The sequence below is a fragment of the Balaenoptera borealis genome (genome assembly GCF_965194805.1).
Source record: "Balaenoptera borealis genome assembly, chromosome: 13".
NCBI classification, from domain to species: Eukaryota; Metazoa; Chordata; class Mammalia; order Artiodactyla; family Balaenopteridae; genus Balaenoptera; species Balaenoptera borealis.
Window position 1 is genome coordinate 11,172,944 of NC_138870.1, and position 14,062 is coordinate 11,187,005.

The 14,062-nt window shown below is 49.4% G+C and overlaps 1 protein-coding gene across 2 annotated transcripts in view; it reads left to right on the forward strand.

The window, feature by feature from the left end:
* Positions 1–13,974, forward strand: part of FAM234B (family with sequence similarity 234 member B) — a 36,549-nt gene extending 22,575 nt beyond the window's left edge. Inside the window, exons 6-13 of one of the 2 annotated variants that reach the window (XM_082352592.1) lie at positions 1,928–2,075; positions 2,404–2,545; positions 3,554–3,697; positions 3,857–3,938; positions 6,320–6,475; positions 8,905–9,022; positions 10,532–10,752; positions 11,334–13,974. In XM_082352592.1, coding sequence (XP_082208718.1) covers positions 1,928–2,075; positions 2,404–2,545; positions 3,554–3,697; positions 3,857–3,938; positions 6,320–6,475; positions 8,905–9,022; positions 10,532–10,752; positions 11,334–11,339 — 1,017 coding nt within the window. In that variant the 3' untranslated portion in view covers positions 11,340–13,974. Of the gene's footprint in view, positions 1–1,927; positions 2,076–2,403; positions 2,546–3,553; positions 3,698–3,856; positions 3,939–6,319; positions 6,476–8,904; positions 9,023–10,531; positions 11,308–11,333 lie in introns of those variants that run through there. The other variant, XM_082352591.1, reaches the window with a different exon arrangement.
* The last annotated feature ends 88 nt before the right edge of the window (positions 13,975–14,062 follow it).

A 14,062-nucleotide genomic window follows, 5' to 3' on the forward strand; every position in this document is an offset into this window, starting at 1 on the left:
TCAGCTCCATAGAATACTCTGAATGAATCTAATCCTCTTTCTACATGAAAGCCCTTTTGCTGGAAGCCTGGTCCCTCTAAAGCCTGCTATTCTCAAGGCTAAACAGTCCCAATTTCTCATACTGTTCCTCATGCAAAATGATCCAGACCCCTCTCTTTCTTGATGTCTTTCTCTTTTCACTATACTTTGTCCATATCTCTTTTATAATATGGTACCCATAAATGAAAACAGTATTCTATTGTAATATAACCAGTTATATCAACATAAGGAAATTGTTGCTTCTTTTGATATAGACTCTGTATATCTATAAATGCAGCCAAAGGCTGTGATAGCCTTTCTAAGAATCAGTTTTTGTTTATAACCCGTTAAAATACCCACGTCTTTTTTCCCTACTTCTTTCATTTTTTTCCTTCCAGTTTTATTGAGATATAATTGGCATACAGCACTGTATAAGTTTAAGGTGTACAGCATAATGATCTGACTTACATACGTCATGAAATGATGACCACAGTAAGTTTAGTGAACATCCATTATCTCGTATTGATACAAAATTAAAGAAATAGAAAAAAATTTTTCCTTGTGATGAGAACTCTTAGGATTTACTCTCTTAACTTTTGTATATAATGTACAGCAGTGTTAATTATGTTTATCATGTTGTGCATTGTATCCCTAGTACTTATTTATCTTATAAGTGGAAGTTTGTACCTTTTGACTGCCTTCATCCAATCCTCCCTCCTACCCCCCCTCCCTCTAGTAACCACAAATCTGATCTCTTTTTCTATGAGTTTATTTGTTTTTGAAGTATAACTGACCTACAACAGTGTGTTAGTTCCTGCTGAACAACTTACTGATTTGATATTTCTATACATTTCAAAATGATCACCACGATAAGTCTTGTTACCATAAAATACCCACGTCTTAATTAATGGCCTAATCTTTTCTTCCAGATTTTGACCCATCTTCCAGTCTAAGACTTTCTGGAATTTTGAGTTTGTCAAACAGCGTATTACCTATCGCTCTCAGCTTTGTGATAAACTTGAATTCTGTTCATTCAGGTCTTTGATAAGAATGATGAATAGGAATGAGATAATAGCTAGGTGCTGTGACATTCCACTGAAACCTCCCTCTGGGTTGGCACTGGCCCTTTCTCAGGGTACACTGAGAACCACATTTCTTTATCTTGTCCATAAGAATCCATGATGATAAACTCTGTCAAAAGCTTTACCGAAGTCAAGATATCGATGTAGTCCTTATATTTCCCAACCAGTGACTCTATTCCCAAAAGAAACTCCTCTAGCGCAGGGGTTGGCAAACTATGGCCTGCAGTTTGTTTTCATAAAGTTTTATTGGGACGCAGTCACGCCTGCTCATTCATGTATTATCTATGGCTGCTCTCACGCTCGAGTGGCAGAGTAGAGTAGCTGCTACGGAAACCATCTGGCTGGCAAAACGTAAAATACTTACTGTCTGGCACTTCACAGAAAAGGTTTGCTGATCTCTGCTTGATGGTGAGGTTGATAGTGGCCAGGCCAGATGTGTATGTCATGATGGGAGCACACTGCTTGCTCTGATTCTCCTGGGACCAAATGTTACTGGGGATTTCTGGGTGTGGGGGTAGAGACCGGGGGTCGGCTCTATTCTGTTTAGCTCTAGGCTAGAGTTCTTTGCCTCAGGAGACTGCTTGTCAGCAACAACTGTGCTTCGGAGAACTTGCCCGAGCTACCATCTAACAAGGGAATGGGGCATTTGCCCCACTTTCTAACTTCCAGGGAAGTAGAACGAAGTGGGCTTGGCTTTGGGCTTTCCAACTTTGGGAGGTGTTTCTGACCTCTTAGCTAATGAGGAAGCAATGACTATCTAGAGAAACGATTTGATTCGGAAACGATAAGTCTTCTATGGACTCAACCCCCGTCTTTCACTTCGTCAGCCAGATCTGTGCTTTCTGCTGGTGTCTGGCCGGACAGGGAGTCCCGTGGGCCGACCCGTGAAGTACAACATCGTGGGAGTGGGGAACCTGATCGGCCCTCAGGTTTACATCACCACCAGCGGGGCTGCCTACATCCTGTTTGGCTTTGGTAAGAAGCAAGGCTCATTTTTGCTACTGTCCCCATGGGTGTACGGTGAGGCCTCCCTGTGTGACGAAGAGAAAGCCTGGAGTCAGAAAGCCTCGAGTCACTGGCACCAGCCCTCTGTCACCTCCTCTGCCCGGGCCCCCTGCCGCAGGGCACTCACTCTTCTCCAACGAGAAGCTCTGCCCATCCCCCCCACTCGTTCCCTTCTGGGCCGGGCGGGCTGTGTTGGACCCATCCACCTGCCCAGGCTCTGGGTCTCTCGCTCCCATCCTCACCCTGGAAAAGTGCTGTAAAGTTCACCTTCTCCGTGTTGGTTCTTCTGTGCTGCTAGGAAATACCCAGGCTGTCGCCCTGCGGGACATTTTTGTTCAGGCCCAAAATCGAGACAGCTTACCACCTTCCCTGCAGATAGACGAGCCCGAGTGGGAGAGGCGGAGATCCAGCAACCTGTCAGAGCTCATTGACATTTACAGGTGGGCAGCGATCTGGCCCCGTCACAGTGAGACCAAGTCATTGTCTGGCTGGGCTGGTGAACACGTGGGCAGAGGTTTGGGGGGGAAAACAGTGCTGGCCTTCATATACCACCTTCTGATCTGGTTAAGGGGAGTTACAAGTGCTCTTCTCTTGGTGACATAAAGCGTTGACGTCTACGTGTGGGTGCCCGTGGCGTGTGATCACTTCGCACGTAGGCGGCGAAGAAGGATATTCGTTTGGCGTGGCAGTCAGAGCAGGGCAGGGTGAGACTGGGGAACCTCAGGTAGGGAGGTAGATTGATTTAACACAACTGCTTGTAAAACGGTGCGGAAGGATCGGCCTTGCTCTTCGCCCGTATTTTTCTCTTAGTTGAAGAATCACTTTGGCAGAAGCAAGGGCAGCATCCATGAAATCTTATTTTTTTTTTTCTTGTTTATTTCTTAACTAAAAGCATGTTGTTTGTTATCTACCGTGGATTCTACTCATTTCACCCCAGGCCTGGGTAATAATTGTCTTCGTTCTTTTCCTCCCAGAAGCTTCAAATCATTTTCTAGCATTTTCTTAGGCAGTATCGCATTGTGTCAGTGCATTTGACAGATGTTAGAGTAGTCCCGGTTGTACAGAGGGAGAAGTAATTGGATGAAGTGTATGGTGTGAGCAGCTGTCCGAGCTGAATGACAGTTTCAAGCATCCTGTCCCGACCTCCGTCTCCTTCCCTGCCACTGTCCTCAGCTCTGTTCTCTTTCCCAGAGCATCCAGCGTGAGATGCACTTCTCCTGTCAGTTCCTTCTGAACTTGCCTGAATTTTCTAGGGCTCCTTGGTTTCTAAAGAAACCAAGAAAAGGAGATTCAACTGCAATTGCAGAGTGCCCTGCTTGACAAGACACTGGTGGAAGACAAATGCGAGGGTCTATACAAACACGTACGCCGAGAGGAAGAGCCAAAATAAGCAGGGCAGGAATCTCATCCAAGCCTGAGGCTAACTGTCGGGGTCTTGTTTAACGCAGTGATGGGGTGGAGCTCCTCCAGGTGGTGAAGGTGCCGGATTCCAACAGCAGCAACCTCCTGATCACAACCAGACAAGGCCTCGTCCTGCTTCAGGGGCAAAATCTCACACCTTCCTGGACCTTGAGCCTCCAAGGCCTGCGCAGGTGGGCAGTGTGCTTTCTGTTCCACTTGCCCGCGTTTCAAAATCGCCCGGAATGATTGCTTGATATCTGGGGCTAGTGCAAGGGAAGGGGGCGGGAAGGAGTTAGGGTCTCCTCTTTTTCTCCTTTACTTCTAATCACTCACGTTGTTCTCACTTGCAGCCAGCCTACTCCTGGGTATTTCACGGATGATGAGACGTTAGACTTCCTCCTGCAGATACCGAATGGAGTTGGGATGAAAAAGGTAAAACCTGGGGACTCCAGATCAGTCAAAACATATATCCAGTGTAAACTTGGTGTCCAGCCCTGCGCTAGGCATCGTGAGAAATAAAAAGAACCTAAAATATGGTCTCTTCCTTCAAAGAGCTCCAAGTCTAGCTGAATGGATAAAATGAAAAGTCACAATGCAGTGCTAAACTCTACAGCATCAGAAGCTTTTCTAGCTGCCCTCCTTCCTATGCAGGAGTTCCTTCTGGATTCTCAATGTACAGGAGCCTTCTGAAGTCTCTTGATGGGGAAAGGCAGGTATACATAAATGTACTACTTCAGTACACATACTCCTAGATTTCACAGAAGGTGGGCTAGCCGGGGTGGCTGGGCTGTTACGGAGGACTTCATGAAGGCGGAAAAGGTGAGCAGAGTCTTGCCGCTGAACTGCGTTTCTAGAGGAGGGTGGTCAGGCAGGCAGGGGCAGGAGCTCCTGCTCCCTGAGATAGACGGTAAGGTGTGTTCCAAGGACACAAATAGGTCATTCTGATTTTATGTCAAGTTGTATATTGTGAGGATTTAATGACTGGATAGACAGTTTTCATTCCTTTAACATTACAGGTGGAATTCGAGTTTTTAAAATTTCCTTTTTTTTATAATCGACTGAGCGTTTTGGTTTATCTTCAGCGTGAAATATGTATTTATATACGATTGTACCCTGTTCCCTGAGAGTGACTTCAACAAACACTTAATCACTGCCTCTCATGTATGCCAGGTTCTGTGCCAGGTGCGCAGATGATGGCTGTGGAGACACAGCGTCAATGGGAACAAGCCACTGCCTCGTGTGGTTCAGTCACCGGGGTGCCTGTACCTCGTATGTCGTGGTAAGTGCTGGAACGGAAGTTCGCACGATGCCACAGGGACATGGGGAGCAGATGGAGTGAAGGGTGTCAAGAGATGCTTCCCATCGGTTGGGGGTTAGATGTGCAGAGTCACGAGAGCAGGGAAGAGGTTTGCTGGATGGATATAGAAGGCTGGGCAGAGGGGCCTTCCTTACAGAGCAGTCAGGACGCGCTCAGCTGGTGGAGGGCCTGAAAGCCAGGCTGCGGAATTCAGATGAGGCGTAGAGCCTAGGGTTATTTAGTCATGGGCAGGGGACAGATCCGAGGACACAAGTACCACTTCGGGGAGAGTCTTCCAGCAGTGCTAGACAGGAAGGAAGCAGTGTCTGAGTGTGTTTCAAAGGTAATTCAGGTAGAGACTGAAATGTCCGTTGGCTTTCCCAGCAGGATGAAGGAAGAAGGGTACAAAAGGGGTTTAGTCCCTGACTTATTGGTGACCTTGGGCAGATGACACAGTCTCACCCAGCTGTAGTTTCTGCATCTGTGAAACGGGAGTAATAAGACCACTTGCCTTCATAGGGTTGTCGTGACAGTTAAATGGAATAATACGTGTCACTGGCTAAAGTGTTTTAGTGCAGTGTCTCTAGACTTCTTTTCTCCCCGAGACTAACGAAAGGAATCTTGAACTGCTAGCCTGCTTCCTCTCTGCTTGCTCTCGGCGAAGCAGAGTCTGATCCTGGGCAGAGAACGGCAGGCCCAGGACGCTGGGGGCGCAGGGAAGGGATTGTCGAAGGAGGTGCAGGGCAGAGACACTGAGGACAGAGGCCGTGGAGATGCTGGGGCTGGAGGTGATGGGGGAGTTTCTCGGGGATTTTGGCAAAGGAGAGGCTGTTTTGTTCTAGAACTGTGCGGTGTGAGGTATTTGGGGTGACAGGAGATACAAGTGTTGCCGGGGATTATAAATCTAATCCCCTTAATTATCCCTTGAGAGATGCAACTAAGGAGTGAATTTTTCTCTTAATTTTATGTTTTTGTGCCTGTTCAGACTATGCTCTTTTAAATTTGAGACTCCCTTTGGGCTGAGCTGCACCTGCCAGGACGCACAGGACAGAGTCAAACTTGTAAAGCTTTTAGCACGGGGGACGGGACAGAGCTGTCGCCGAATCACGTTCCCCGTAATCGTGGCAGCTGCATCGCTGGAGGGAAGGGACGAGGGTCGGGTTTCAGCCCCTCCACGGTGGGATGGTTGCTCCATCCAGGACTGTCCCGAACGCAGAATAATCGGCGTCACTTCCTGTCCCTGAGCCTCCATCCCCTCATCTGAGGACGCGAGGAGGCCTAGATGATTTATAATGTCCCTTCCCACCTGGGAAGGCTGCAGTCCTTTAGACTCTATCTAGGGTCCTGGGCCTAGCTGCTATTTAACGCTCTCTGAACACCCCGTTGTTTGCATGTGGTAAGCTCCGCCTGTTAATGTATGTGTTATTTGCATGTCCATGGGCTTTTGTTTGGGTGCGCCTGTGTTTTCCGCTGTCTCTCTGAGGATGGCCTGTACTCACCATCTTCTCTTCTGCAGGTGATGGTGGTGGATGGGGCCTCTGGCCTGGTCGCTTGGAGTTACAGCATTCCGTGTCACACGGAAGAAACCCCAGCCACCTCAGCAGCCGCTGTGGACCAGAAGTCTGTCTTCCTCTTCTGGGCTGAAGGGCTGTCAGCTGCATCGCCCAATCCTGTGAGTGAGCCTGGGAGGGCCCCTGTGTCGCTTCGTCAGATGGCAGCAGCTCCCGGGGCTGACTGGGTCCGGAGGTGTTATTAGACCAGCCGCGCTTCCAAGCAGTTATGGGTAGAGACGAAACAGCCCTCAGGTGGGCAGGGCAGGAACCTGCCTCCTTCTGAGCTGTGCTCTGTCTGCTCTGCCTTTGCGCTGAGCAGCGAAAGCTGACCACGGCTCCCAGCTACTGGCTCCATGACAGTGGGAGGCGTAGGTAGAGGGTGAAGTCTAGACTCATATTAACAGCTGATTCCTATGTGCTGCAGGTGCTGAAGAGAAATAACCATGCCTGGTCTGCAGTGGGCAGGGAGGGTTTCATGGGGGCTGAGGCTGGGCTTTGAGGTGAATAAGCTGAGATTTCGGAAATGGGCGGGGCCGCAGGGTGGCAAAGCAGAGAGGTGGGGGACGCTGGGCTGAAGGTGAGGGTTCACCTGGGGGATCACGGGAGAGAAGCTCCGATACACGGAAGGCAGGTTTGAGAATGTCTTAAATGCTGTCCTGCAGCACTTTAACGGGGTTGAGGGGGCACGGGGCCACCTCTACAGGTGCCTGGGGATTTTGAGTAAGACTCACCCTGATTGAGTCCAGTTAAACACAGCTGACCAGCACCTACTGTGTGCCAGGGACCTCGGGGTAAACTAGGAAGAGTGCTGCCCGCTGCAGGAGAAGATGGACGGTCCCTGGCGATCGGGTGGCCTGACAGAGGGGGAGTCCTGCGTTCATCAGCCCTGTGCTCTAGGACTTAACTTTTTTGGGCCCCATGCTCTTTATCCGTTAATGAAGATGCTAACATGGTCCCTTGCTTTCGGATCAGATTTCCGTAAATGGTTGTCCTAACTCTGCGGTTCCCTGACATGTGAATGTGGGCAATCTATCTAACATTTAACTTCCTGGTTTCCTCCTTTAATAAAATGAGGGGCTCGGATCAGATGACTCTCAAATGTAAGTGTCTATAAATGACCACAAAACAAAGGCATATTACCAATGCTGTAATAGAGGTGCACATAGGAAGTTCAGATGGAAGCACAAAGGGAGGGGGGTAGTCATTTTGTTGGGGGCGATTAGGGAGCTTTTCTTGAAAGAGGTGGCATCGAGTTGGGGACCTCCGGACAAGAAGTGTTTTAATGTGTGGAAATGGGCTCACGAGGAAGACGTCTAAGGGGGAATAAGATTGGCCAAGGTCAGGTAAAGTCAAGTGAAGCATGTGCTTGTTTCACAGACGTTCTTGGAGCGTGGGGTGCATAGGCATATAATCGTAGGAGGCTAAGGAAGGCACATGGGGGTTGAAAGGCATAAGACCTTGGTTTTCACGCTAAGGAGTTTGGGCACCATGCCATAGGCAGTGAGGAGGGAGTTGGGCTATTTTCTTGTCATGTTAGCTGAGCTGGTGCTGGGACCCTGAGGTGTGTGGGAAAGCCCTCTTCTGCTCTGTGACAGTGGTGGGAGCGCACTGCGAGCTTCCCGCACACGTGTCCCCTCCCCTGCTGACAGTGTGGAAGCAGGGCTGACACTCTCACTTCAGTTGTGTCGAGCGGGGGCTACTCTTCATTGTGGTGTGCGGGCTTCTCACTGAGGTGGCTTCTCTTTGTTAGAGAGCACGGGCTCTAGGCGTGCGGGCTCAGTAGATGTGGCACACGGGCTCAGTAGTTGTGGCTCGCGGGCTCTAGAGCGCGGGCTCAGTAGTTGTGGCGCACAGGCTTAGTTGTTCCGTGGCATGTGGGATCTTCCCGGCCCAGGGCTCGAACCCATGTCCTCTGCATGGGCAGGCGGATTCTCAACCACTGTGCCATCAGGGAAGTCCCTGATGTGCATTTTTTTCTGCCGTCGGGGGTCAGGAGATTGACACTCAGGCCTTGGAATTTTTATTTTACGATTAGTGAGTTCTGTTTGGTCCATTCCTGTTTATTTCAGGAACAGATAAGATCTTTGTGATTTTTTTTTAGCCTGACTCTTGCGATTGGCTTCAATATCCAGTGAAAGCAAATGTCTTTGGCTCAATATTTTTTTTTATATGCAGATTTTGCCTCCACGAAGCCCCCTGCCTGCTGTCGGGGAAGAACTTGTTCCTAATACTCCATTGGCACCAGACTGCGAGGGCCCCCATCAGTTTCTCTCCTGGGGCATGCCCATTTCCTTTCTTCCTTTCTTTTTCTCATGAGGGAGAAAGCATTTTCTAGCTCTAGTGGTTTGAAGAAGTTAGTGTTTAATCAGTGTTTTCAGCTCTTTGAAATGACATGTCTCTCGTATGTGGGAGTTTCTCTCAGACACACCCTCATAGTTGGGATTGCAGGGGATGAGTGATCACCACCGTCTCCACCACCCTTTCATCTGAGTGACATCGTACGCTGGTGTGTGGACTGACCTTTGCTCTCACTGTTGCTTGTTGTCAGGATGTCGTCCCGGGAACCGAGCCACCCAGCCTTCACCACCTGTACCTCCTGCATCCAGCCTTCCCCTCCATTCTTCTGGATCTGGCCAACGCCACCGGCACCGTGACGGCTTCAGAGGGTAAGTCCCGGGGACGGTGGGGTCTGTGTACACAGAGGAGGGGAGGGGATGTGCTGGCCGTGGTGAGGGTGACTCCGTCGTCCCACCGAGGGGAGGGTGTGTGCCTGCAGATGACGGCAGGACGCGTGTGCCGAGCTGCTCCCACGCATTTCCCCTGGTGGCCCTGGTGCCCGGGGCCATCGCCTGAGAGCGCCCTCTGGGGGCAGCACCCGGCTCACGGGGTGAGGACCCCCAGCCTCCAAACATGCTGGAAGCTGCGGGCCAGTGTTGTCCCATCCCCAAGGGTCCACGGAGCTAATGTTTCAGCAGGTGTTTGCTCAGCATCCGCCATGCACCAGGCGCTGTGCCCGGGGCTGGCAATACAAATCAGACTAGTTTCTCGACCTTGTAGGAGCTTAGGACCTGGAATTCACCGCAAAGGATAAAGCAGAGGCAGGATGTTTCCTCAGGGCATTCGTTCAGGCTCAGTAGAGACTTTCTTTGGACTAAAGTGCACATGACCATCGCATAGAAACTGGCGCCAGGAGTAAAAGGGAAAAAGGAAAATCACCCGTAATCTGACCGCTCATAACCGCCGTTAACATTTGGAAGTGTTCTACTTTATATGTGCATCTAAATAATATCACAGAGCAAAACTGGGATCACATCTTAGAGACCTGTAATGCAAAGCCCTGGAAAGTCGGCCACCGCAGCTGGTCTGGGATCGTCCGATGGTCCCTTCCTTGGAGGGTCCCGTCCCACACTGGCCTCTGGGAGTCTGCAGTCCTGCTGGGGCCGGCCAGGCCGGCCATGGTTCCTTTCTTCACTTCTTTTCCATATTCCCTTGCCATTCAGAGACTTGCTGTCTCCTTACAAACTCGTTTGCCTTGAAGGTGAGGTTGGTGCTGTGGCTGTGGGCCCACTGGGCTGCACTGGGCAGAATAGCTCATCTGGAACCTGCAGGCACTCCTGCCCACTGGCTTTGTGCGCAGCAGGGCCGCGGTGGGGAGGCGTGAGTTTGCAAAATCCTGTGACTGGACCTAAATGGCCTCTTTTTCAATAGTAGCATAAATTATTATTCAGTGAACGTTACGTAATGGTAATTAAGAATCGAGACCATTTTTATTACAATACCTGGTTTATAGATGAGGCAAAATAAACACTGGCTGTGTACATAGCTTATGCCACCAGGTACTGACAGTCTAGGAATTCTCAGAATTTCTAGTTTGTTGTACTCACTTTTCTACCAAGTTGTCGCCACAGTTGGCCATTCCTCTCACTTCCTGATCTGGGGCTTTCTTAGAAATAGCTTCGGAGAAGCACAGGTACAGAGGCTGAGAATTTGCTGCTTTGCACCCCTGGGCACCCATTGTCTAGTCAGTGCCTTGCGTTGATCAGGTGCCCAGTAAACTTCTATGAATTAGCGAAGGAGGAAATGAGTGAATGAATCCAGTTGCCGAACCAAACCACTCTCCTGTTAGCTGAAGTTTTCTGTCCTTTTTAACTGCTCTTGTTTTTGTCTTTCCTCAGTTGGGATCAACGACCTCTGGAAAGATGCCTTTTATGTTACTAGGACAACAGGGCCAAGCTCTGAAGGGCATCGAGCACCCCTGGTGGTCAGCAAGCTTAGTCTGCGGTGGGCACTGATGGAGGGCCAAGTGGTCCAGCTAAGGGAGACCACCCCCAAAATTGGCCGCGGGGAGCTGCGAAGATTCCTCTCTAGGATAAAGTTCGTTGACTCTCCCTACCAGGTGAAGAGCTTGTGAAAGAAATGTTTGGTTACTACTGAGGGTTGAAGACACATACTACCAACCCCGAGTCTGCTCTTTAGAAGATTTGGGGAGTGGGAGCCTTCTCGAGTAGCCGAGTATCAGGAAACAATTATTTTCAACCAGTGTTATTTTGTAAGGGTACTTCATGACCGTGAACTACTACTCAGTTGTTTTGAGCTGGAAATGGTACCATCTCTCTTAGGAGACATTTGGAAGTTTGGGCTCCTGGCTTTTACTGTTACTCCTGGCCTTTCCTGGGTAAGGGCTCGTTGTGCCAGCATTGTGCAGGGCTTGTGGCAGTTACATACCACAAAGAATTATCTTGCTCAAGATGCAACCCTCCCTCCCACTCCTCTGAAAATACTACGGTCTAGTTCAATGTTCAAGAGTGTATCATGGAAAAAGATAAAGTCTCTGGGCCTTTCTGGAGGGACACTTACAAACCACTGGGGCTAGACAAAAGCACAGGAAAATAGAGGGATATTCTGACATTTAGGGTCCCTCCATGTCTCTACCGTGAAAAAAATTAAAGTCATTGATACTTGCACTTTTCTCCCTAGATCTAGGCTGCTGGACTCTTCAGTTTCAGAAGAAGTGAACTGAATGGTACCGTCTCTCTCCAGCTGGAGAGGACGACTTCTGTCACCCACTCCACCACCTCTGCGTGAAGGTTGCCAAACACTTTGGAAGGCACTTGGAGGCCTTGGATAACAGCACGATCCGTTTGGCTGGGGTGCTGCCCTTCCAACCCCCTAATTAACCCCTCCTAGGTGTTCTGTGTGGATAGTTTGGAAATGTGAATCTTGTGTTATTTTTTGTGTGTCTAATTTATGAACCCTTGCTGGGAAATTCCAGTGAAGTCCTTCCCTGCAACATTTTGTTGTGTGTTACGCCCTGATTGTGTATCTCTTGGTGTGGTGATGAAACCTTCTCTAGATAAGTATGTCCTAAGCTCCAGGGACCCAGGTTCTCATCCGTCCGAAACACATCTGGTTGGTTTGGGCCTCTTGAGACTCCCAGATAGCCTACCTCTGACTCGGAGGGCCCCTCAGCATTTCTCCCCTCCGTCTCCCCCTACCTGTACCTTGGCTGCGGTAGCAAGAAAGACTGACACGGGGGTGGTGCGGGCCACCCAGAATCCTCTTCTCTTCCTTGTTTTGTGGCTCCTGTCTCCTCTCTCCTCACATGTTCCTTTGCTCTGTATTCAGTGACCATAACAATAACCCTGTTCCTATCAGAAGGGGAGCAGGAGAAGTTTAAACGCCCCACCTCTGACAAGGTCCATAGGTTATGACATGGTTCGGGTGGTTCCTCCAGTCATGACTGTTCCTACCGTGGTCACTTCGGACGTGCTTAGGTGTGCACCGTCCACAGCTTAGAGGAAAACTCAAGTCAGGAATGCCTGAGGCTGGCGGCCTCATCCCCTTTATCTCCACCCTGCTTTCTCAGCACCTTTTCCTAGTGGGCGTCCTCCTTTCTGCCTCTCATTTTGCTCTCTTTTATTCAGGGATATTTTTGCTTTGCTTGCATGAGAGCAAAGCTGTTTCTGGACTTTGGCTCCTTGAGTCCAGCATGCAACCATTCTGCCCTGTACCCTCCCTTCCTTGTAGAGCCTTTGAAGCAGAGTATTTTGAGAATATGTCTGTGTAAATACTATAGCTTTTATGAATGGAGTAGTTCTTTGCGATTATCTCCAGAGCTTGCTTCTTCCTTCTTCTGTATGGATATGTTACTTTATCAGGTTCTCCCCTAAACTTCTAGGTCATTGTTTCTATTTTGAGAAAATGTCTATGTAAATACTATAGCTTTTATAAATGGAGAAGTTCTTTAGAATTATCTCCAGAGCTTATTTCTTCCTTCTTCTGTATGAATATGTTACTTTATCAGGTTCTCCCCTAAACTTCTAGGTCATTGTTTATATAACAGAGAATCGCTGTTCTTCTCGAATAATTTTGATAGGTCATCCCTGAGTGCACTCAGGTTCTCTCTTTACTTGAGCCCGTGTCTTTTTAGATTGTGTTACTAAAGAGATTCCAGAAAATCGGGATGCCAGATTTAAAAGGGTATGTCTGAATTGCCCATTGGTAGGCATTGTGATGTAAAGGAAGGTTGGTAGCCAGAGCTGTAAGCAGGCATGTTGCCTGGCCTGGAGACTGGCCTCGCCAGGTTTCTGCCCCCTTCCCGCCCCCCGCCCCGCCGCCTGAAGTCCCTGAAAGCAAATTTGCTTTCAACACTTTGGAAGGCACGTGTGGGTCCAGCTTATTGTGAACTTGGGAGAACAATTAGGAGACGCCCAAGAGTATGGGATTGATTCCAGATTCACTTCTAGGGTTTGAATCTGCCTGGGTAGAAGGGCGTAGGATCTAGTTCAGTCTAATAGAGAATTCTAAGGACTGATTCATAGTCAACCGAATACCTGAAGCCTGAGTGGCGGCCTGGGCTGGGCCACCTCGTTCTCTACCACATGGAGGCTTTCAGAGCTGCCAGCCACTTTAGGCAGGAGTCAAATGCCAAGTTGTTTACAGAGGATCTGGTTTGGGAGGACTGTTTGGGGCAGGAGACTATATTTATGCTGGGTGAGTCCCAGAAATACCTAAGCAGCAGCTAGGAAAACAGCGTCCCTAAATTCTTTGTGGTGTGTTTGCAGACTAGCTTCACATAGATTGTTTGGTCTCTGACCGGTTTGAATCTCTCTTGCTGAACACAGGACGCAAGCTCTAGGTTTCTTCTTCCTCCTGCAGCCAGTATAGGGGGAGTAAGTGGTGGCCGAAGATCGAGGAAGCTTCACCTGATCGGTGTGGGTGCTGGTCTCTTGTCAGATGTGTCCCTAAACTTCCTTCTCCTCGCAGGCAACCCCCCAGCCAGACGTCAAAGATAGGAGGCGCTCCTCTCTTTCGGGGTTGCCAGCGGAGCCAATCACGCACTACTTAGAAAGAGTATTGACTCCAGTGAATGCCAGGGTGTTCCTTCTCCCACTCTCTCCTCTTTCCTTCCCATACAAGCCCTCTACCCTAGACGACATCCTCCCCACCCCCAGAGGGACTCTGCTGCCCCATCTAGTGTGGTTGCCCCCCCGCCGTCGAATGTGAATGGCCGCCCTTATTGCCTGTGTTAAAGAAGAGCCAGCTGGTACGATGTCAGGAAGCGCTGTTTAAAATGTGAATCGTTACCGAACAAATAAACACTGTGTATAGGAGCGTACGTGTGTGCTGTTCTCATTCTTCTCAGCCGTCGAGGATGGTGGGTGTTCCCTGACGGAAAAGAGAAAGGGCGAGTGGATAGATGCACT